At 43.5% G+C, this 22,799-nt stretch overlaps 3 protein-coding genes across 8 annotated transcripts; 2 read left to right on the top strand and 1 right to left on the bottom strand.

The window, feature by feature from the left end:
* The first annotated feature begins 1,504 nt into the window (after positions 1–1,504).
* Positions 1,505–10,952, top strand: Srpk79D (Serine-arginine protein kinase at 79D). 5 transcript variants are annotated; one of them, XM_018007577.2, is made up of 8 exons: positions 1,505–2,706; positions 5,888–6,109; positions 6,175–6,626; positions 6,697–7,037; positions 7,345–7,473; positions 9,401–9,508; positions 9,597–9,867; positions 9,930–10,952. In XM_018007577.2, exons 1-8 carry the CDS (start codon positions 1,730–1,732, stop codon positions 10,124–10,126), a joined length of 2,697 nt encoding a protein of 898 aa, XP_017863066.1. In that variant the 5' UTR covers positions 1,505–1,729; the 3' UTR covers positions 10,127–10,952. The 5 variants fall into 5 exon arrangements, with proteins under 5 accessions (XP_017863066.1, XP_017863063.1, XP_017863067.1 ...); XM_018007574.2 differs by having other exon boundaries at positions 8,813–9,508; XM_018007576.2 differs by lacking the exon at positions 1,505–2,706 and adding an exon at positions 4,344–5,590 and having other exon boundaries at positions 8,813–9,508.
* Positions 10,953–11,494: 542 nt separating this feature from the next.
* On the bottom strand, positions 11,495–15,417 carry Hem (Nck associated protein 1 Hem). The gene is made up of 2 exons (XM_018007573.2): positions 14,008–15,417; positions 11,495–13,951 (listed from the first exon to the last, which is right to left on the bottom strand). Exons 1-2 carry the CDS (start codon positions 15,185–15,187, stop codon positions 11,751–11,753), a joined length of 3,381 nt encoding a protein of 1,126 aa, XP_017863062.1. The 5' UTR covers positions 15,188–15,417; the 3' UTR covers positions 11,495–11,750.
* A 363-nt stretch (positions 15,418–15,780) lies between these two features.
* Positions 15,781–20,156, top strand: IleRS (Isoleucyl-tRNA synthetase). 2 transcript variants are annotated; one of them, XM_018007571.2, is made up of 7 exons: positions 15,781–15,922; positions 15,978–16,135; positions 16,192–16,810; positions 16,949–17,581; positions 17,648–18,498; positions 18,554–19,046; positions 19,117–20,156. In XM_018007571.2, the coding sequence occupies exons 2-7, from the start codon at positions 15,987–15,989 to the stop codon at positions 20,059–20,061; spliced, it is 3,690 nt and encodes a 1,229-aa protein (XP_017863060.1). In that variant the 5' UTR covers positions 15,781–15,922; positions 15,978–15,986; the 3' UTR covers positions 20,062–20,156. The 2 variants fall into 2 exon arrangements, with proteins under 2 accessions (XP_017863060.1, XP_017863061.1); XM_018007572.2 differs by having other exon boundaries at positions 15,787–15,922; positions 15,985–16,135.
* The last annotated feature ends 2,643 nt before the right edge of the window (positions 20,157–22,799 follow it).

The following is a 22,799-nucleotide window of genomic DNA, read 5'->3' as shown; positions in this document are numbered from 1 at the left end:
AAATGTATCTACAAATTGTATTATTTATGTATTTAAATTATTTAAAATTTTTTAGTTTTTGTTTGTTTTTTTCTTTTCAATATTTCAACAATATATGTTTTGCAATTAGTCAACAAGTTTTATAATATCCTAAATGTATATCATCTGTATCAATTAAAAACTATTAGCACATGTATACACACATACAATTCAATAAAAGTATATATATATAAATATATCTATATATATTATATGCAATTAAATTTATGATAGTCCCATTTAAAAGTTTTGTGTGTGTATTTGCGAGTAAACAAAACAAAAAACATTTCCAAAAATTTAAATTACAATTATCGATTGTTTACAAATTGAAATTTGCCTGATACAAAATGAAACCGAAATGAATAAAATAACTATATAAACTAAAAAGATCGGTGTTCTTATTATTCAAAGGATATATGCTGAGAATAGAATCGGGGATCGTAGTGTGCGACCACCTGGAATACCATGCCAAAAAAGCCAGGCGAAAGCTTGAATGAATTTAAACGCCACTTTTATGGCTTTGTGATATTGCTGTGCGTTAGTAAATAAATACGGCATCGTCCATGCTGTTGTTGGTGCTGTCGCTGAGCTTTTGACAGCTGACTCTGTGGAGAGAGAGCTTTTTACTCCGCTAAGCTGCTCTCGCTCTTCTGGTTTGTTTTGTTTTGGTGCTTTGTCCAAATGCTTTTGCAGTAACGGTAAAGCCGGCACATGCGCTGTGCCAGTAACGGCGAGTGAGAGAGAAAGAGAGCGGCCTGAGGCTGGGCAGTAAGCAGAGACGGCTCGGCGCAACTTCGCTGCAGAGTTTGTACAGGCCAGAATCCGATAGACGGTCGAAGAGTTCGTGTGCCGCGCACTGCGAAGTTGCAACTGGACAGTCGAAAGTGTAATCCAGAAATACATATTATTTCTCCCTGCTGCTGGGCCAAAATTGGGCACCTAAAAATGTTATATGAAACCGTGATTAGGGAGCAAAATTTAAATTAATTTGCACGCGAATCGGATTGAACGGTAAAACGAAAGAATAATAAAACGTAAACCAAATTCAATACTGAAGTGGAGGAAAAATTAACCGCGTTTGTGAATGTGTGTGTGTGCGCGTGTGCATGTATGTGTGTAGTTTACGTTCGTGTATGTGTTAATTTTTCATGCGCAATTTGGGTTATAAAGCAAAGCGAGTGGCGAAAAACGAAAATCGAAAAACGGGTATTAAAATGCATTAAAACACTTTAGACTGGGAAGGCCCTCATTGATTTTCCTACGCACAGAAGTATGCTACACAAAGCAAAGTAATCGGGGAGGCGATGGCTTTGACTGCGAGTGCAAATGAGGTTGGAAACTCTCTGGCTGCATTGGGAGCATAAGTGCCCCGGCAACAGCAACAACAACAAGAACAAGAGCTGGAATAGGGACAGGGAAATCGGCATCGAGCAACAAAGGACAATCAGGATGTGGACGACGGCTAGGATATCGGCGCCATGTAGCTGCTAACCAAGGCGACGACTTTCTAGAAAAAGCAGCAACAGCAAATCAAGAAGTGCAACCACAGAAAAAGGAGTGGGCGACGACGAAGACCGGAAAGAGGACTCCATCGCTCTCTGTCTCTCTCTCTCTCTCTCTCTCTCTCTTCGGGAGCTTCGTTCATATTGCAGGCGCATTGCCTAGCTGCGGGCACCTTGCCAAGCTGGCTCCCGTTCTGCCTAGTAGCGGTATGGCCGGCCTCGTGAGCGGCGGTGGCATCAACGGCGGAGGAAGCGGTGCCAGCACAGGCGGCAGCTACAAGCATCAGAACCAGAACCACAACCAGAGCCAGCACCAGCACCAACATCAGCATCACCTCATTTCGCCCACCCATACGTCGCTGGGCCACGCCCACAACCTCACCCACACCCTGCCGGCTGGCATATGCAGCAGTGATAGCGGCATCTCGACACTAAGTGCCATTTCGCCGCCCCTCTCGGCAGGCAATTCCGTCTGCAGCACCACGGCGGCCGGCGGAAACACGGCCGGCGGCAGTCCTCAGCTGCGCACCTCGCCGGCCCTCAGCATGCTGGGCAGCGGCACGGCAACGGCAAGCGGCAAGGCGCAGACCCAGACGCAAACGCTGAGCCCGGCGGGCAGCGGCTCCGCGAACTATCTGAGCACCATGAAGCTGTTGGGTCCAGCTGCCAGCATTGACTTGGGCAGCTCGCCGCTCTCGCATCGCAACTACAGCAACTCGCTGAAGGGCTTTAGTTTCAGGCGCAGCTTCGATGACAAAATCATCGCTCCGCCCTTCTTGTCCCACGCCCACGGCCTGGGCTTTGGCGGCGCCAATGCACCAACAGCTGCGCCCACGCCCGTGCCCATACCCTACCCACAGTTCCATCCGACGGCGCATCACCATGTGAATATGGCTGCGCCCGTGACGTCCGCCCATCATTTGCACTTGCACCACCATGGCACGGGAGCCGCGCATCAGCCGCTGTCGCTGGGCACGCTGACGTCCTCGCAGTCGACCACGAAGCTCTCCTATCGGGACGACTTTCTTCAGCAGATTGGCTATCTGCCAACAACGCGCATCTACAGCACCCCAACGAGCATCGTTGACGAGGACAAGGCCCAGCAGGACTTCCTCTCTCTATCACTCTCACCGCCCCTCAACCGGCGGCGTGACATGCCGGCCCTCCGAGGACCTTTCGTCAGCCTGTGAGTAGTCATCGCTCGCCTCTACTTAGCTGTATGCTCTTCTATCGCACCCATTTTACACCGCCTAGCGTGGGGCACAATTAAATCCATCGCGACAACGAGCACCTCTCAATTTTTGTGTTGGCAGGTCGGCCACATGCCTCAGTTCCCACCCTGCGTGAACAGTGGGGCCGACAATGCTATAAACAATGAGCACCGTTAAGCAAATGAACGGTGAATGCAACGGGGCTTGCAATTAGATTCCGATATTCCTGGAGCGTACCCGGATTGCTTGGAGTCACTCCTATGAGCTTAGATTTAGATGTTGTCTTCATAGCAAATGAAAAGTCAATCATTAATCTTAAAAGTTTGGTTTTCGTTATTCTAAAAATAGATAAGACTGCAATAGCAGTTATATATATGTATATATGTATATGAATATCTATCGATATAAGGTATACATATGTATATTGTAATTAATCTTGATGATTCCGTTTTGCCAAAGATTTAATAGGGTAGATGATACATATGTGTATATAATAAGAAGAAATTTGGAAGAAAAAGAAAATCCAAAATTTCTAGAAGTTCCGTCATAAAATCGAATGACAAACTCATAGTGATATTGTAATCACCATTTACGGAATTTTTAGCTTTTTGACCAATGTGCAGTCTGACGATATCAAATCGATTGGATCACTATTTGCGGTGCTCTTGCTTCCCAGAGAACTTTTTTTTACGCCTACGCACTGACGTATTCTTAGATAAGCTCACGTACTGACCAATCCAAATGCTGTTTTGGCTTGTTTACGTTTTCAATTTGCTTTCGCCTCTCGCACACACACCCACTCACACACACATGCACATACATACCTATGTATGTATGTATGTCTGTATGCTGCACTTGAAAAAACGATGACGTCTCCATGAGCTCACACATGCATGTGGAAATGCACATAGCGCTTTATTGTTTCCACACACACACACACACACACACACACACACACACACACACACACACAAGCGAATAAGAGTCTATATATATGTGTTTGCGTCGCTTCTATAAATAATAATATACTGAAGAATCAGCCGCCACGGAGAATTTGTAGTTTAGTTTGGTGAGCGAACGACGAACGGCAACAAAGAAAAGCAAAGCAAAGCAAAGCGAAGTAAAGCAAAAGATCTAAGGTGCGTGCTTCTCTTTGTGCATTAGGGTGAGTCATGCGAGGAACAAGTGTTTTGGCAGTGGGACCTCCAGGCGCTGGCCGGGGCGTAGAGAGGGGCCGCCTGAGCAAGTACGACTGAAATGGGGGATAAATCAATACTCCCAGACGAGCTTAGTCACTTGTGTGCGTGAAGTGCATGTGCTGTGGCTCCGACAGAGTTGGAAATTCCAGTCAAAAATCATTTACATGTATAACTGAAAAGCAAACATCGGCGAGCGATTGCTCTAATTTGGCACAGTGCCTAACAAATCGCTCTTCACAGTGGCAATAATGATGACCATAATAATGATGAAGCTGCTCGATTCTCGATTCTCGCTGCTCGCTGCTCGCTGCTTGAGCTATTCGCATTCCATGACAGGCACTTGCCGCTGCCTTGGCCAAGCCGACGAGTTGATGAGGAACATTGTAGAATGTATATAATTAAATATACATATATGTGTGTTGTTGCTGTGGGTCTCTTTAGCTGCACAGTTTCCACACATGCACACGAATGGCCGACGTATTTTGTATTTTGCCGTGATAAAAGCGACAGCAAATTTCTATTGGATTCTTTGACTTTGGCTCGCTCATTTCGCTTGGGGAACGTACGAAAAGGAAAAGAGCGACGGTTCAGCATTCTCGCAGATGGTAGCGAGCCGTGCGGTTGTCGAGTCAAAAAGATACACATGCTTTTCATATTTTGAAATTTTCTGCGTTGTGCGATTTATTTATTTACCTTCGCTCGCATCCTCAGCGCGCGCGTTATGTAAGCTGTCTTTGAAAGCGAAGAAGAGTGTGAACGGTTCGCGAGCGTACAAAAACAATGCTAGCACCGAAGCTGGCCGCCAACGCATAGGAAAGTCAAGGTCGCTAGCCTCCACTGCATCCCTTGGGGAACGCCCCCTATAATTGCGCCTCTGTTGGGTGGGCAAGAGCAATGTAGGCAGGGGCGCAAAAATCGAAAAGTCAAACAAACTCGAAACCGAACGCGTAATGGATAACTGGTGGATGTACGCCCCAGGGCCGGGGCCCGTTTGCCCGAGGGAGGCCAATGTCACGACGACGAGTGGCTGGGCGTTGCTGGACTGGCAACTCAGTGGTGCCCTGATCAAGCAGCACTACGCGGAGTATTCCTATCTGCTGTCGGTCCTTGCCAGCACGTTGCGCCAATATCTCGGCCAAATTATCGGAACTCTTGCGCAGGACGAAATATTCGTTTATGGATTGAAGGTGTGCCTGCTGCTTCTCTTCCTCTATCTCATGCACCTGCTGCGGCCGAGCAGCACCGAGAGCTTGGCCTCCGCACCGCCTGCTACCACGCCCCTAATCGCCAAGGAGCTGAGCTGCGACTTCAACTTTGTCTCCGAGCAGGAGAAGCGAGCCGCACAGGAAGCAGCCACTGAGGCGATGCTGGAAGTGGAGGAGAAGAAGCGACGCAAGCGCTTTACCAAGAAGCGCAAATGCGTCTCCGCCGGACCAATACTTATTGCACTACGCCACCAATCGCAGCGACCGAAGAGCAATAGGAACTCAGGCCTCTATTTCGAGCCGCTGTCCCCGAGGGATCAAATACTAGAGAATGTCCTGGTGCTCAGGGAGACGCCCTTGACGCTTCAGCTACCTACTAGCACTGCGGATGAGCAGTCGATGGCCGCTCCATCCACGAGAGTGGAGCCGGAGGATGAAGATTTGGTTGCCTTCATGTGCGTGTGCTCATACTTAACCGTTTCCCTTATCTGATAGGAAATCTCATCTCTTTCAAGCCAAGCACTCAAGTGTAATGAGCCACCTGGCTTGGGAACTGTTATAGACTAAACTCACTCGAGAACTAAAAATAGATGTACTATTTTCTATGTACATAATATATTTTTATACTTGCTTAATCACATACCAACAATCCTAGACCATTTATTCTCATAGTTGCTTAGTCACATTCAAATAATCCTAACACAATGGGCCTATTGATTATTGATCTCCCCCATACTCTGCTCCACTTTCAGATCGGAGCCTCGCGGCACGCTGAGCACTACTGATGAAATTTACCCAGACTCGCCGGATAGCAGTCTCTACGGCTCCGACGAGGAGCAGGAGGATGCCTCGCAGTACTGCCGTGGTGGTTACCATCCGGTCGTCATTGGCGACATATTCGACAATCGGTTTCGGGTTGTGCGCAAGCTGGGCTGGGGTCACTTCTCCACGGTGTGGCTATGCAGAGATCTAAAGTGAGTAAAGGCGAATTTTTGACAGTCGACACGTTGTGGTATTATGTATCTTCCATTGCGGACAGAGACGAGAAGTATGTGGCTCTTAAGGTGGTCAAGAGTGCTCCCCATTACATAGAGACTGCAGCGGACGAGATCAGACTGCTGGAGGCCATCCGCGATGCAGACCCGCTCGATGTGAAGAGAGAGAGGATCGTCCGTCTCCTGAATCACTTCACGGTGCGTGGCGTGAACGGCGTGCACACCTGCCTGGTGTTCGAGGCGCTGGGCTGCAGCTTGTACAAGCTGATCGTGAAAAACAACTACCAGGGACTGGCCATCGCACAGGTGCGCAACATCATCAAGCAGGTGCTGGAGGGACTGGACTACTTGCACAGCAAGTGCAGCATTATTCACACAGACATTAAGCCCGAGAACATTTTACTTGTGATTGACAATGCGGCGGCCATGAATCAGCAGATCGATGACGAGATCAACAGCCTCCGCGTGAAAGGCGTCGACTTTCCAGATTCTTATAGTAAGCTTTGCCAGGTCCAGTGCCCAAAGAGCCTAGAGTCCAATCAGTCTTCCCCTTGTTTCCCTTGCAGTCAGCTCAATCGAGAAGCAGACGAAGACGAGGGCCAAGTGGCCGCTGATCGAGCCTAATGGCTCCACGACCACGAGCAACAGCACGGCGAACAACTCGACTTCATCGACGCCGCTGGCCGCCGTGGTCATGTCCTCGCTGGACAAGGACGACACCACCACCTCGTCGACGCTCAACTCCAACACCACATCCTCGCTGGCATCCAAGTACTCAAGCCTCCTGGGCGACAGCGAGTGCAACGGCGGTGGCCTGGTCAGCGTGTGCGGCGTCGATAGCCCCACAATCGGAGGCACTACGAATTTAAGCAATCGTTATCGTGCTGAGAAGAAAATCACTGCCAAGGTGAGTGTAACCCACGGCCCCGCAGGCCCTTCGGCCCTTCGGCCGACCCAAGCACTGTTTCCAGCTCATCAGCGTCGAAGACATTTTGCACTCAAGCCAAACCATCATGAAAATGAACAAAATATCTAATTATGTTTACCACTGTATCACTGTATGTATGTATGTATGTACGTAAACGTATGTATGTATGCGTTAATGTGAAACACCCACGGCAATTTATTGTTATTCGATTTGATTTGATTCGATTTTACTTGACTTGATTTCCTCGCCATATTGATTTCCTTTCGAACATTTTTCATTTCGTTAGTCTTCTATTGACCACGATGAGGACACAGACACCGATACCCTCGGTGACAATAGCACCATTGCCAGCGACACGCCTACCGACCAAGACGTTAGTCTTACCAAAAATATCGTTACCGTTCACTCAGATAAGGTAAAGTGCATAAATAGTTCCTCCCAAGTTTCCCGGAAGTTGACTCGCTCACTCGCTCGCTCGTTCGTTCGTTTACTGAGTAATTGTGTTTGATGCTTCTCTGTCTGCTCGAACCTGGGCTGGGTTAGACCCATTACGAAAGACCTCTGCCTAGTTCGAAGTGCGTTACTAATCCAGCATCAACGATTTTCATTGACTTCACTAGAGTTTGAAATTCTACGACGTTATCATTTCCGATGTTCAATGTAGCCATCAACCGAATGTCGTTGCTTGAACCCAAATATGGCTGCTCCTTTTGATTTCTGCTTATAAACGTTTCCCTATCTTCAGTTGCTTCAGTTTCATATTTCCCGTTACACGCCACTGTAGACACTCATGACTATGCCAATTGCAAATCCAATAATGTATACATATATGTGCCTCATTATATTATATACTACATTTGAAATGCTTAAATCTATACACATGTTATTTCACCCGATACTTGCAGCTGGCTTAAGCTTTCGATGTTATTATGTAACCCTTTAACCACTTAGAGCAATATTATAAAATGTCTGCCCACATATTTATAGTATATCAATTCTGCAAAGCCAGGCAAATAACCAAACTAGTCAATAGAATAGCTGAACTGAATGGCAATTATTATTTGAGAAGAATTTTCCTTAGAGTGCATGAAATATGATGTTGAAAATTTTAAATAAGATAATATCACATTAATTGACAGTTAGTAAAGTAAAAACATTGAATGGAATATTGTTGCATTCATATTCTGAGGAGCTGTTTTCTATACTTGAAGAAAACTAAAATGTGGCTTCTCTTTAATTTTCATTGGATATGATGTATTACACTTTTAAAGGGCTCTTAAATGCTCTCTAAGTTCCATTTCTGAACGAATCTACTGATTATATTGTTATTGGCATTGCAGCCTTGATATACATAGATATATACTTTGCTTTGAGCCTAATTACTTTATGATGTGAAATTGATGTTACCGCTAAGCTTTATTCAGTATTCAATATCAGGTAAAAGAATCCGCAATAACAACTCATACATACGTAATTCTTATTATTAAATTATTTTCCAAAGCTAACATTATTTTGTTCAATATGTGACATTGAGTACTGAACTTAAGCTCAAACCTAAGATATCCCTTGAATTTTTGACAGAACTTGGCAGTTGGTCTATGCCATTGCGCAATTCCAGTTGTTAAGATCTGTATATTAATTTGCATTGCACAAAAAAAAAAAAAAAAAAAAAAAAAACGTGTGTTTTCTTCTTCTTTTCTTTCCTTGTGTGTGAACCAACAAATAATATATAAATAATCACGTATGCAAAGCAGCTGCCTAATGCCTCCACAGTCAGCAACTCGAATACCAACAACTCCTGCTCCACCTACACCACTGTTAACTCCAATACTCAAAGCACGTGCACGACCACGGCACAACAGAACAACAGCAACAACACACCTACGGCAACAGACAGCAACAGCTCCAATATCCACACGCTTCCAACTTCCAGCTCCACAGCACCAAGAACCACAGCCACATCAGACCCTACCAATGCACCACCTTTAGCTTCCAGAACCACCAGCAACACCTCCACCAACACCGACACCAACACCAACACCGACACCAACAACAGCACGTGCACGTACTCCTTCACGCATCTCGTACCAACAGCAACTGCTGCAGCAGCAACAGCAACAGCAACAACAACAGCAACTATCACAGATCTGTATCATAATAGCAACATTGGCAGTTGTGATAGCAAATCGACAACAGCGACAACAACAACAACAACAATAACAACAGCCACAGCCACAAGCACAGTTGGCCAAGCGACCTCCATCAAAGCAACCGCAACCACAACCACAACCACATCAACAACAGCTAAATTAAATGTCAATGCCAATGCCATTCCTTCGCAGAACCAGAGCCAGACCCAGAGCCAATCCTATACGCACACGATACAGTCGCTAATCAACAACAGCAATGTGAGGGTGAAGATCGCCGATCTGGGCAATGCCTGCTATGACGTGAGTACACCTATTAACCCTATCCCAACTGTTTTTCAATTATCAACTGATATCTAATTCTATCTCCCCCGCTTTGTGTCCTCTGAAGTACCACCATTTCACCGAGGACATTCAGACGCGCCAGTACCGTTCGATCGAGGTGCTGCTGGGTGCGCCGTACAATTACACCGCGGATATCTGGAGCACCGCGTGCCTGGCCTTCGAGCTGGCTACTGGCGATTACCTCTTCGATCCGCATGCGGGTGAGTCTTACAGCCGGGACGAGGATCATCTGGCACACATTGTGGAGCTGCTGGGATCGATACCGCAGTCGGTGATCCTGCGTGGAAAACACGGGCTCAAGTACTTCACGAGCTATGGTAAGTGAGCGTATTTAGTCTAGTTCGACCACTAACACCGTAAGAGGTTACTCCATCCGCAGGCAGCCTACGGAACATTACCAAGCTGAAGCCCTGGAGTCTGCTGAATGTGCTCGTGGAGAAGTATGACTGGGATCCCGTAGAGGCCAAGAAGTTCTCCGACTTCCTGCTGCCTATGCTCGAATACAATCCAGTTATACGGGCATCAGCGGCGGAGTGCCTGCAGCACCCTTGGTTGGAGCAGGAGGAGTTCGTCTAGCTGAATAAGGGAGAGCAGCAAACAGCAAGCAGCTGGGGCAAGGATCTGGGATCAAACAACACTGAACAGCGGACAGAACATATTTTAATCTCGAACTCATATTTGTAGGATTTTATATGCGAACAAGATTGTCATAGTGGAATTAATATTACGAATTATATAAATAGATATACATACATATATGCTAAATTAGCGTTTAAGCGTGAAGGCATAACACAAAAGATACAATTTCGGAACGTAGGGCAAACGGTTTTCGAAAATTTTTAAATTAACACAATTTTGTACTCGAGAGCTTTAAAAGAAAAAACTTTTAGCAAATCATTGCAGTTTTATTTATTATCAAAGTGAGGCAGGAATAGCAAAACGAAGTAATTTATTTTGATTTCTTATTTGTTTAATTTCGAATATTATTATTATTTATGTATTTTTTTTTTTTTTATTTAAAAAAGACAGAGGCGACAAGTGTTAAGTCAACAGATGCCTAAACTGAATGACTGATTGCAACTTAAACAAACACAAAACACAAGAAACAAAAATTAAAAATGAAAATTTAATAATCTTTTCGAGAAACTGAGAAAACTGAAACTAGAGATATAATAAGGATTAGTCAAATATTGCGGAGAGAGTTTGATAACAGTATGGTATATATGTACGTACGTGTGTTTGTATAATTAATGACATATTGAAATATAGATACTAACATTGTTACGATTACGATCAAGTTTAAAGAAACAAATACAGCCCGCTTTCTAGCAGCAAGTAGTGATTGTGGTATAGCTAACCAAACATTGTAGAACTTCAGCAGAATAAAATTGTGTGTATTTCATTTCCGAATTGGTTTCCATTGTTAGGATCCCAGAGTGGAGAATTTCAGTTATGCATAATCATAATCATAATCATAAATTATCGTTTTATTTGTACAAACAAACCTATGACAGCTGCGTGCTTTGAACAGAGATAATCACAAACTAAGTCAAACTAAGTGCACAACGGTATAATTCAGAGCGTGCAACTCCACAGAATCAATATGGTCTCAATGTAAATCACAAGTGAAACGCTTGTATTGGAATTGATAATTCTCTAATGAAATTTAAACTAAAACACTTTGCATTGTACTTGGACGAGAACTAAACATATTTTATTACTTACCTACAAGTATTTCTACACAAGCCTAAGAATGAAACATTAAACGTGACCAAATAATATAATATTGAGGAAGATTTTTCGATCGACACGTTAACGAAATAATAAATAAACAATACACATTTAATATACACATGGGTAATAAAGTACAATAATAATAACGGACCAACGTCGTTTTCTATGGAAACGGGTTCCGCATTCCGCGCCAAATGAAGTACACAGATCTTATGATTTGGTTTGCATATGCACTTTATTTATACAAAGAATGTATCAAAATGCTGAATACTTTTGCCTTATACGCAGACAGGGTATAGTAGGGGCGTTATCAATATATATTATATATAATTATTAAGGTCTAACAATAGAATAATATGTACTCATTATTCGTAAGCATAATGCACAATGATCGATTATCAAAAACTATATAGCTTAATACTCGGATAAGAATGCGAGACTTTTACTCCACTTTGCTCTATGTTCTCTATAGGCCCAGGCCCATTATTTGCTCTTGCTTGTAGACACCATGATAGGCATTGCGGATAAGAACGTACGGGAAACAGGACTCTAGAAGGTCCATGGTGAGGAATGGTGACTGCTTCACTATCTCATCCAGCAGCAAGTAGATGGACTCTCGATTGCGGGTAGCCTCCTTGTCGGACTCTTGACCCAAGCGCAGGAGGGACGAGCTGGCTAATGCCAAGAACTCCTTCATACGATCTTCCATGTCGTTCTGTCCACAGATCGTGAACAGGGCTCCGAAGATGTTATTGATAGCAGCTGCCATGCAGTGAGTATTATTCGAATGGCCATCAATGGTGGCTCTGTAGAAGGAGTGTTCATTGCGAGCCAGCTTTGGTATGGACACGGCCACAAATACCATCAGTAAGCAGGCGGTCAGGTGCTCGCCCTCGTCAAACTCTGGCTTCTTTGATTTCAATGTTGTGGCCAATGTGGGGTCCACCTTGCATATCAGACCCGCCGCCGAGGCCATTTCGGATGCGACGCGTATCTGATCCCCACCTGGCAAGTGCTCTTGGAAGTCTTTCACCGAGCTAAGCAGGAATGGAATTCGTTTGTCCAGCACATCCACCAATGCCTCATGGACAAGGTTACGGAAACAGATAATAACTCCAATTATGGTCATGCGCTGCAGTACTCGATCAACGTCCTGCAGCCGCTTGAACTGTTCCTTCATGACCTCCGGCTTGTCGAAACTGGTGCGCAGGGTGATGAGCACCTCCTTGTTGGTGCCTACCAGCGACTTCAGCTCCTGCACCTGGTTGGCGATGTGCCACATGAGCGTCTCGTTTAGAGTCTTTATTCCATAAGGACCAACTAGCTCGGCCAGGGCGCGCAGTTCGTTTAGATCGGAAAACTCCTGCGGATTGAACGGTACCCAGCCCTCTGGCGAAATAGGCACAAACGCTTTCTGATTAATAGAGAAGACAATATTGCCGGCAGAGACCCGGCGCAGCAGCACCTCGCTATACCAGGTGTTGTACAACGCGGCAATCGTTTTCTCTCCGTGCGAGTCCAGAGCCTGCGTCTGTTGCAACAGGCAGTTGTTGAACACACGCGTGATGTCAATGTGCACGTAGTTCTCCACGGTCTGCAGCACGTTCATGTACGCACGTACACTGGCGAGCAGCTCCGATGGCTTGGCTATTTCCATGGTCTCTTGGTTGAACATCACCATGCCGACCAGGTCGCGAGAAAATCGATGCTCCAGATTCTGGCAGAGATACTCGCGCGGAGCAAACGCAAATTCCCAAACGTTCACAGTGGGACAATAGTTAATGGCAAAGCATAGCTCAGTTAAGGCCATGTGCAATTTATCCATTGTGGTCAGGTCCTCGCGTGTCTTGCGGTACGACTCGTCGCCTGGCTTTCGTATATCGTCAAAGTGCTTGGATTTCGACTTGTCCTTCTTTTTGCGTGCCGATTGAACGGACAAGATCTTGGCACAATGCTTGGGCAGCAGAGCATCTGCCATTGTGCACTGCTCGTCGCAAATTGTCGTAATAATGTTTTTGGCCTCTTTGGCCATTTCCTCCAAGAAAATGTTTACCACACTCAACGAACGCTCTCGTATGTGGTGTCGCTCCTCTGGACACATTTCATGAGTGCAATTCTGAAAATGGCTGCAGATCAGAGGAAACGCGATTATGTAGCGATTCTGGGCCGGGAATTCCAGGCACATGTGAAACTGATCGTCAAACATTTTGTTATAAAAGCAGAATATGCTTAGATCCGAAGTCTCCACAAGTATCTCATCCAGATTGTCTACAACACGCGTGTGAAACACCATCGAATCGAGCAGGCGTGCCAGCTCCATGTGATCCGTGATGCGCAACGATGCCTTGCCGACGCTCATGTATGTTTGCAGGCGGAACCAGTCCAACCGGAAGGGTCTGAAGTAGAAAAGCTCGTTGTCCTCTACTTGCTTGACAGTCAGGCTAGCGGCAGTATTGTACAGCGAACTGAGAATAATGCTCTCGTCCTCTGGGCACATCTGCAGGCTTTGCATGCGGATGTTCAGATCCGTGGCGTCAAACCCGGACAAGTATTGCACATAGTACCGCTGCATTACCTGGCTATATTTGCGCACCAGCGCGCGCAGCTCCTCCATGTGGAACAATAGTTCTGGAAGCTGTCGATCTACCAGGTCTTCATTACTCTTGCCTGCAAGTACAGCTCAAAGTTAAATAAGCAATGGACAACTGAAGACAGCAACTTACCTTTGTTCTTTATCAGCGGCGGATTGTCGTTGTGGCGCAGCAGCCAAAGAATCTCGTCGCGAGCCAAGCAAAGTCCAATAAATATGAATATTGCCTTAGGTCCCAAGAGACCCGGCTGGTCGGTCATAATAAGTGCCAGTTCCTTCAGCGCGGTCCGCAGAAACTTGCGCCTCTCTCGATGCATCAATGATGCCTTCTGAACGGCCGTGTTGTAGGCCTCCTTTACCTCGCTGATTCGCTTGCTGTAGCCCTTGATTCCATCGAATGTGGACTGAATGTACTGGTGAATCTGCAGCACCTCATCCCGAAAGAGAGCTACCACCCAGCTGCTTTCTAGAGCCGATATCCATATTTTGTTTACCTCCGGATATTGGGCCAGCATTTGGTGGTTTAGCAGTAGCCCGAATATGATCCAGCGATCCATAGCCTCCAGCGAAATGTACTCACAAGACATTGTGTCCGTACGCACTGCCTTCAGCAGAATGGCCGGATTGCCCACTAGGCTGAGCTTCTGCATCTCGCGCCACTTGTCCGCAGGCAGATTTCGTAGGGCATAGATAGAGGTCAGGGAGCGCAATGCATTAGTGAGCAGGCGCTGGTGAGGAATGAACTCTTCGGCCAGCTTCTTTACCGGCACTTCGTAGTCAAGGATCATCTGCCCCAGACGAGGAAAGCCGGTATCCGCCTGATTGTTCTGTAACTCAAACGCCGCATTGTAAAGTCCCAGCACTGCCTTCCGGTCCTCGACACGGGAGAGCACAATCATCAGGGAAACGTAGGTAACTACCAAGTCCAAGTAGTTCTTGGTCAGCTCGAAGTTCAGTGTGATGTCCAGGTGGATCTGGCAAGCGTCCATAGTTGTCAACAGCTCACAAACGTTGTCCTTAAAGTCCAGCAGGTCGACAAACGTGTGGTAATAGAGCGAGAGAGATTTGATTATCTCAGCCTTGATGTTCACTATTGCATTCAAGCCTTTGACGTCGATGTTGGGAAAGCGCTTTACAATGAATTTGATTGACGACTCCAGCGACTTTTCGGACAAGAACCCCGGCTTTGATTTGGTGTCCCCACACGCTTTTTTAATGTTGTAAATGCGTGTAAGAATTCCGAGACCACGATCGTTTAGAATTATCAGCTTTTCAGCAATTTTTTGCTGATTGGGAAAAATAGGGCGTGCCATTGTTTTTGATTGCGAGTCTCTCTCGAACGGAAACTATATTTGCATGTACCGCTTATGGCAAGTATTGAATAGCATCCAATACATCAACTTCGGATTCGAATTTTTATGAATATAAAAACTTAAACAGCGCTAATAGTTCTGTTTACTGGCCTTTACTTATAATATTATAGACGGCTGCGCTAAATGTACACATTTTATACAATGTGCCCAGCTCTTGAACTAACAAAATATACTGCATCGTCAAATACTAAATGTTATTCCCGTTTAGTAATATACTGAAATATAAATATAAGATTAATAAGAAATTGTTTGTAACATTTTATTGTTATATTATTTTGTACTTGCATTTAATTTTAGAATGTTGCAATACTTTAATTATTTGGTATTATATTTGTATCTAAACAGATTTAACCATTGAACAAATTTTAATAGCCAGAATACTCCGAAAATACTAAATAAATGTAACTAAATCACTAAACAAAGAATATCATGTACATACATATAAAGGTGATACAATGCAATATTTAAATAATATGCAATTATATTAAAATAAGCAGAGAAGAAATTATTTTAAAAATAGTTATGAATATTGTATATTTCGCGGTACTACCACTACTGTAATTTTTGTTTGATCGAATTTCGATAAATCAGAACGAGAATTGAGAGCGGTGCATTCGATAAGCACATGTTGTTGCCATCACATCAGTTTCGCATTTTCAACTCTTATTATAAAAGGTAAGTTATTCAAATACATTAGTTCGAGCTAAAAAGTGCAATTCACTAATCACAGCTTACAGAAATGAGCAATACGGAGAAACTGAAACGCGATGACGTTTGTCGTGTTCCTGAAACCATTAACTTTCCGGCTGAGGAAGAAAATGTGCTGAAGCAATGGCGAGCCGACAAAATTTTTGAAAGGTGTAGCCAGCTGTCCAAAGGAAAGCCCAAGTAAGAACTGCAATTGGTTGCATCATCCAACTCCGTAATATTGAAATAATTGCTAGATACACCTTTTACGACGGGCCACCCTTCGCAACTGGCCTGCCTCACTATGGACATATCCTTGCGGGAACCATTAAGGACATTGTCACACGATATGCTTATCAACAAGGCTACCATGTGGATCGGCGCTTTGGCTGGGATTGTCACGGATTGCCCGTGGAGTTCGAAATCGACAAGCTTCTTAACATTAAGGGTCCAGAGGACGTGGCAAAGATGGGCATCAAGGCGTACAACGCCGAGTGCCGGAAGATTGTCATGCGCTATGCGGACGAGTGGGAGACCATTGTGACGCGTGTAGGCCGATGGATTGATTTTAAAAATGATTACAAGACACTATACCCATGGTACATGGAGTCCATATGGTGGATTTTCAAGCAGCTCTTCGACAAGGGTCTGGTGTATCAGGGTGTAAAGGTGATGCCCTATTCCACGGCGTGCACCACCTCGTTGTCCAATTTCGAGGCGAACCAGAACTACAAAGAGGTGGTTGATCCCTGTGTGGTTGTTGCACTCGAGGCCAAGTCACTTCCCAACACCTACTTCTTGGTGTGGACCACAACCCCTTGGACACTTCCTTCCAACTTTGCCTGCTGTGTTCATCCCACGATGACTTATGTCAAGGTAAATAATTTGATAATTCGCTAGATTCTATGATATTGGTGAAACCACGTAAATAGGTTTTCCATTTGTTTCCTAGAACTTTACATTTTCAAAATGGTTTTTAACTTTTAATCACTATATTTTGGTTCCCTCATCTAGGTGCGCGATGTAAAGAGCGATCGCTTGTTTATTCTGGCCGAGTCACGATTGTCTTATGTATTTAAGAGTGAAGCAGAATACGAAGTGAAAGAGAAGTTTGCAGGGCAAACGCTTAAAGGCCTTTATTACAAGCCGGTTTTCCCCTACTTTGCCGAACGGGGCGCCAAGGTGAACGCCCACCGCGTGCTGGTGGATGAGTATGTTACGGAGGACTCTGGTACTGGTATTGTGCACAATGCGCCCTACTTTGGCGAGGACGATTACCGCGTCTGCTTAGCCGCTGGCATTATAACAAAGTCAAGCGAGGTGATTTGCCCTGTCGACGACTCCGGTCGGTTTACTTCAGAGGTCACCGACTTTGCTGGCCAGTTCGTTAAGGATGCGGATAAGCACATTATAGCTAAGCTAAAGGCGAGCGGGAATTTGGTTTCGAGTGGCCAGGTCAAGCATAGCTATCCCTTCTGCTGGCGCTCGGACACCCCGTTGATATACAAGGCGGTGCCTTCATGGTTTGTGCGCGTCGAACATATGTCCAAGAACTTATTAGCCAGTAGCTCCCAGACTTACTGGGTTCCCGATTTTGTTAAGGAGAAGCGATTCGGAAATTGGCTAAAGGATGCTAGAGACTGGGCAGTAAGTATATGTCTTCTTATATTGCATAAGTTTTCACTACTCTAACGTTTGAAAATATATTTATAGATTTCTCGTAACCGCTATTGGGGCACTCCTATACCCATCTGGCGCTCTCCAAATGGCGATGAAACAGTTGTCGTAGGCAGCATTAAGCAGTTGGCTGAGCTATCCGGCGTTCAAGTAGATGATCTGCATCGTGAGACTATTGACGACATTGAAATCCCGTCGGCTATTCCCGGAAATCCTCCGTTGCGTCGAATTGCGCCCGTGTTCGATTGTTGGTTCGAGTCTGGGTCGATGCCATTTGCGCAGCAGCATTTCCCCTTCGAGAATGAAAAAGATTTCATGAACAATTTTCCAGCTGACTTCATTGCTGAGGGTATCGACCAGACACGCGGCTGGTTCTATACGCTCCTGGTGATCTCAACGGCATTGTTTAACAAGGCCCCATTCAAGAACCTAATTGCGAGTGGATTGGTGCTGGCTGCAGATGGGCAGAAAATGTCCAAGCGCAAGAAGAACTATCCGGATCCCATGGACGTTGTTCATAAGTATGGAGCTGATGCGCTTCGCTTGTATCTTATCAACTCACCTGTGGTGCGCGCAGAAAGCTTGCGTTTCAAGGAGGAAGGTGTGCGCGATATAATTAAGGACGTGTTCCTCCCCTGGTATAATGCTTATCGCTTTCTCCTGCAAAATATTGTGCGCTACGAGAAAGAGGAGTTGGGCGGTAAGGCCCAGTATACCTATGAGCGATCGAGACATTTGCAAAACATGGAGAACGCCTCTGTCATTGACGTGTGGATCCTGTCGTTTAAAGAATCCCTGTTGGAGTTCTTCGCGACGGAGATGAAAATGTATCGCCTTTATACGGTCGTGCCGAGACTAACTAAATTCATTGATCAACTCACTAACTGGTAAGTAACACTTAAATCTTTGTAGCTCAAAAATAAAGTTTTCATTAACCCCTAGGTACGTGAGATTGAATCGCCGTCGCATTAAGGGCGAACTGAGTGCAGAGCAGTGCATACAATCTTTAGATACTCTGTACGACGTCTTGTACACAATGGTTAAGATGATGGCACCCTTCACCCCGTACTTAACCGAGTATATTTTCCAACGCCTGGTGCTGTTCCAGCCCGCAGGTAGCTTGGAGCATTCTGACTCTGTGCACTATCAAATGATGCCTGTTAGCCAGCGCAAGTTTATCCGCAGCGACATTGAGCGATCTGTGGCACTGATGCAGTCGGTTGTTGAGTTGGGTCGTGTTATGCGCGACCGTCGCACACTGCCCGTCAAATATCCCATTTCGGAAATTATTGTTATTCATAAAGATGAACAGACCCTGAAGGAGATTGAGACCTTGAAAGATTTCATACTTAGCGAACTGAATGTGCGCAAACTAACGCTAAGCTCGGATAAGGAAAAGTACGGAGTGACACTACGTGCCGAGCCCGATCATAAGGTAGGCCTCTAATGCTGATGATATTGGATCACAATTCTTATTTGACTATTCGTTTAAACACTTTTTGTAGACGCTTGGACAACGCTTGAAGGGGAACTTTAAGGCAGTTATGGCAGCCATAAAAGCGCTCAAAGACGAGGAGATTCAAAAGCAGGTGGCCCAAGGCTTCTTCAATGTTCTGGACCAACGCATTGAGCTGGAGGAAGTGCGCATTATTTACTGCACTTCCGATAAGGTTGCTGGAAATTTTGAAGCCCATAGCGATAATGAAGTCTTGGTTCTATTGGACATGACGCCAAATGAGGAACTGCTCGAGGAAGGCTTAGCTCGCGAGGCTATTAATCGTGTGCAAAAGCTAAAGAAAAAGGCTCAGCTCATACCAACCGACCCAGTGATCATATTTTATGATCTGCAGAGTAATGATAGCAAAAAGGAAACTCTTGAAACGAAGTCGCAACTGCAAAAGGTTCTGGTCAACTATTCGTCCATGATAAAGGGGGCAGTCAAGTCGGAGTTCCTTCCATTTGATCAGAAGAAGATCGAATCAAAGAGGCAAATTATCAGTGAGGCTTGCGACCTCAAAGGCGTGCAACTTAACTTGACAATTTGCTCCACTGAGGAGCTGCAACTGCCAAAGCTCGCGTGGCTAAACGTGGCGCTAGATGGCGAGCTGCAACCCCGATTCGTGAACAGTAGCAAGGGATCCATTTTACTTCAGGATAATATCAGCAAAGAGTACATCACGCTGGACAAATTGCGAAGTGAACTGGATGTGCTTTTTGGACTCTACGGCGTCAACTACAACATTTACGTGATGGATAACCAACAGAAAATTAGTGATCTTAACACTATTGATAAGAGCCTAAACGGAAAGCTTCTTATTTTAACTCGTAGCACTGGTGCTCTAAATAAAACACTCAACTTTGATGTGGCCCCAGTGCCATATTCAAATTTTGTTAATCAGCCGTCTGGAAGTACAATCTTCACGGAGAACCCAAAAGGCTACAGCCTATAGTAGGTGCTGAACTTCAAATTAATGTCTAATCGGTTGGTATTTATGGCGAATGGAGGAATTACGATGTATGAAATAAATTTTTGAACAAATTTCAATTCAGCTTTGTTTTAAAATAATTTTTTAAAATTGTGTGTAGGTGGAATAATCGTGTTTATGAACAACATTGTCCATATGTTTGACACGACGCAGAGAGGGTCATGGTTTTTCCTAGTCGAGTAGTCTCGACTGGAGCCTTCTTACTTGTTTTTACTTAACGTGGATGGCATCTTCCGATTCCAAGCGATTACAGCACTTCGGTGTATATATACGTGTCTCTACAAGATTCATAAACAATTGGCTGCCCATGCCTGTCCGTTTGGTTTTCTATAGCAAAACAATCAAAATCGGCATAAAAAAGCACAAATGTAATTAAAAAAACCAAATTTGCATGTAGCTGCATGAAGAAGGTAGAAATGCCGAATGCAAATCGTCGTGAGCAAAGGTGTGAAGTTTCGAAGCTTAAAGTTTGTAATTATATACTCGTTGAATATATGTACATACAGATACACCACTGTTGGAGGTATTGTCAATCAGATAAAATTATTAGTTTAAATGATAGCAGTCTAAAATTTGACAGGAGGGCTGTTAAGATCCTGGAGGTTCGTCAAAGAAGTTCTGTTTATTGTTACGGTTTTGGGCTCTTAACGCCAGCAATTGACAGTTGCTTAGCTCTAGAGTCTAGACTATTTTTATTTCATCATTCCATTCCATCAAGATTCATATAAGGTACAGCTTGGGCAACATTTCTGAAAACTAATATACTCTCCATAATCGTGGACGAACGACTTACAAAATCATTATTTGACATCATAGAGAGTGAAAAGCTGAAAATATAATCATTTTTAAAGAAGAAAGCTTTTTCAGTCCAGCCCAAGAATTAAAAGCAAATGTGTTTTTTTTTTTTTTGTAATTTTTTACTTTTATTGAAATCGCTTTTTATTCGTTATACTATTAGATATATATGGTTGTATCATATATGCCGGGTTGCCATAAGTGTGTGTGTTTGTATGTGTTAAGTTGATATCTGCTTTGCTTAAGAGTATTTTTACTTCAATATGCATGACTTTTGCCCGCATGACAACGACGGCGCAACTTTAGTTGGAGACAATTTCGTACATTTAATACAAGTATTCTTCATAATTTATTTATTATCAAAGGTTATCATTTGCTCTAGCACAGATTCTCTGCTCTATAAGTTGGGTCAATACCAATGCATAAACATGAGCGTAACGAATTGTAATACATATGTGTTTATGTTATGTTGCCTCTGCGTTTGTTATTCTCGGAAAATTTACAACTCCTTGTGAAGAACAAAAGATACTAAGTAGATTTAAGCACAATTGAGTAGACGACGTAGACAGTTTTCTTCCTTCTCAGTCACAATTTTTCTTGTTTAGCTGATTTCAATAATTTTCATTTGGTTTTTGGTTAATATAATGCTGCTTAATTTAACTACATATACATTTATATAAGTTTTGCTGCATTTCTTTATTATTATACAATTCGTTTTGTGTAAAATAGTATTTGTTTTTTGTTTTTTTGTTCTTTGTTTTTGCTTCGTTTTCTGTTATTTTTGGAAAACATGAAAATATCGTTTTCTTTACACAACATTTCATTCCGCATGAGACAATGATGCAAACTTATACTAATATATTTATATTTGAGTTTCGATTTCGTTTTATTATTATTTATATAATATTCTTGATGCTTAGACTAACATGTTTCTTTTTCTTCGTTATGTGTTCTGCACTTTATATATAATTTTATTTAATAAAATTACTAACACTTTAACTAATTCCTACATTTTATTACGATTAACTCCTTGCTTTCACTTTTACATTCCGTATATTTAAGTGCTATATTTCGTTCATCTTTAGCCTAATCCTTAGTTAACGATGTGTAGTTAAGTGTGAATGTGTGTGTGTGTGTGTACGTGTGTTTCTGTGTGCGTGTGTATGTTTATATGTTTGTGTATTTGTATATATATTACAGAGTGTATTTCATATATGTGGATGAGTATTAAGACTTAAGTATCCTTTCTTACTTTTATTGCTAGATTATTTATACCTCAATAGTCAATAGTTTAGTTTCAGATATAGTTTAATAATCTGAATAATAAAAATAAAAAAAATAAAACAATTTAGCAGTTAAAACAAGGAATTTAAAGACAATTTATGAATTGTGGTAAAAAAAAAAAAATAATAAATGCATGAAAGAATACGGATCTCTACGGTTGTTCTTAAACTAGCATTGGATTAAAGGCATTATGAACTGCATTGCTTTTACAAATTAACATGGCAAAACTTTAAATTAAATATTGCGTTTTAAAAAACTAAAATCTTAAAACTTATGTAAAAAAAACACGAATGAGTAAAGTACTTTGCTGTTATAAACGTTCGGCTTCATTTATGCAACATTTCAAGTTGTGAACGAAATGTTTAGAAATATATCACAATTTGTAAAAAGTTTTTTAATGCATTTTGCCTTCGAAATGAAATCAAACAGAGAAAAGGAGAATGGGCATATTATACGTGAGTAGGAATTCGAGTGTGCAAGAATAATATTCGATTTGGTTAGGTGGGCAGCAGACCCGAAAATGAGTTTTTGATTTTTGGCTGTCAAACTTAAGTATATGTGTTTGAGTAAATTCGAGCATTTGCTTAACATATGAGTCAAATGGACCTCGACTACGTAAGTTT

Source organism: Drosophila arizonae, chromosome 4, assembly GCF_054131065.1.
Source record: "Drosophila arizonae isolate 15081-1271.41 chromosome 4, UAZ_ARI_1.0, whole genome shotgun sequence".
NCBI lineage: Eukaryota > Metazoa > Arthropoda > Insecta > Diptera > Drosophilidae > Drosophila > Drosophila arizonae.
The sequence above is the reverse complement of the archived record's forward strand: the minus strand, read 5'-3'. Positions and strand labels throughout refer to the sequence as shown.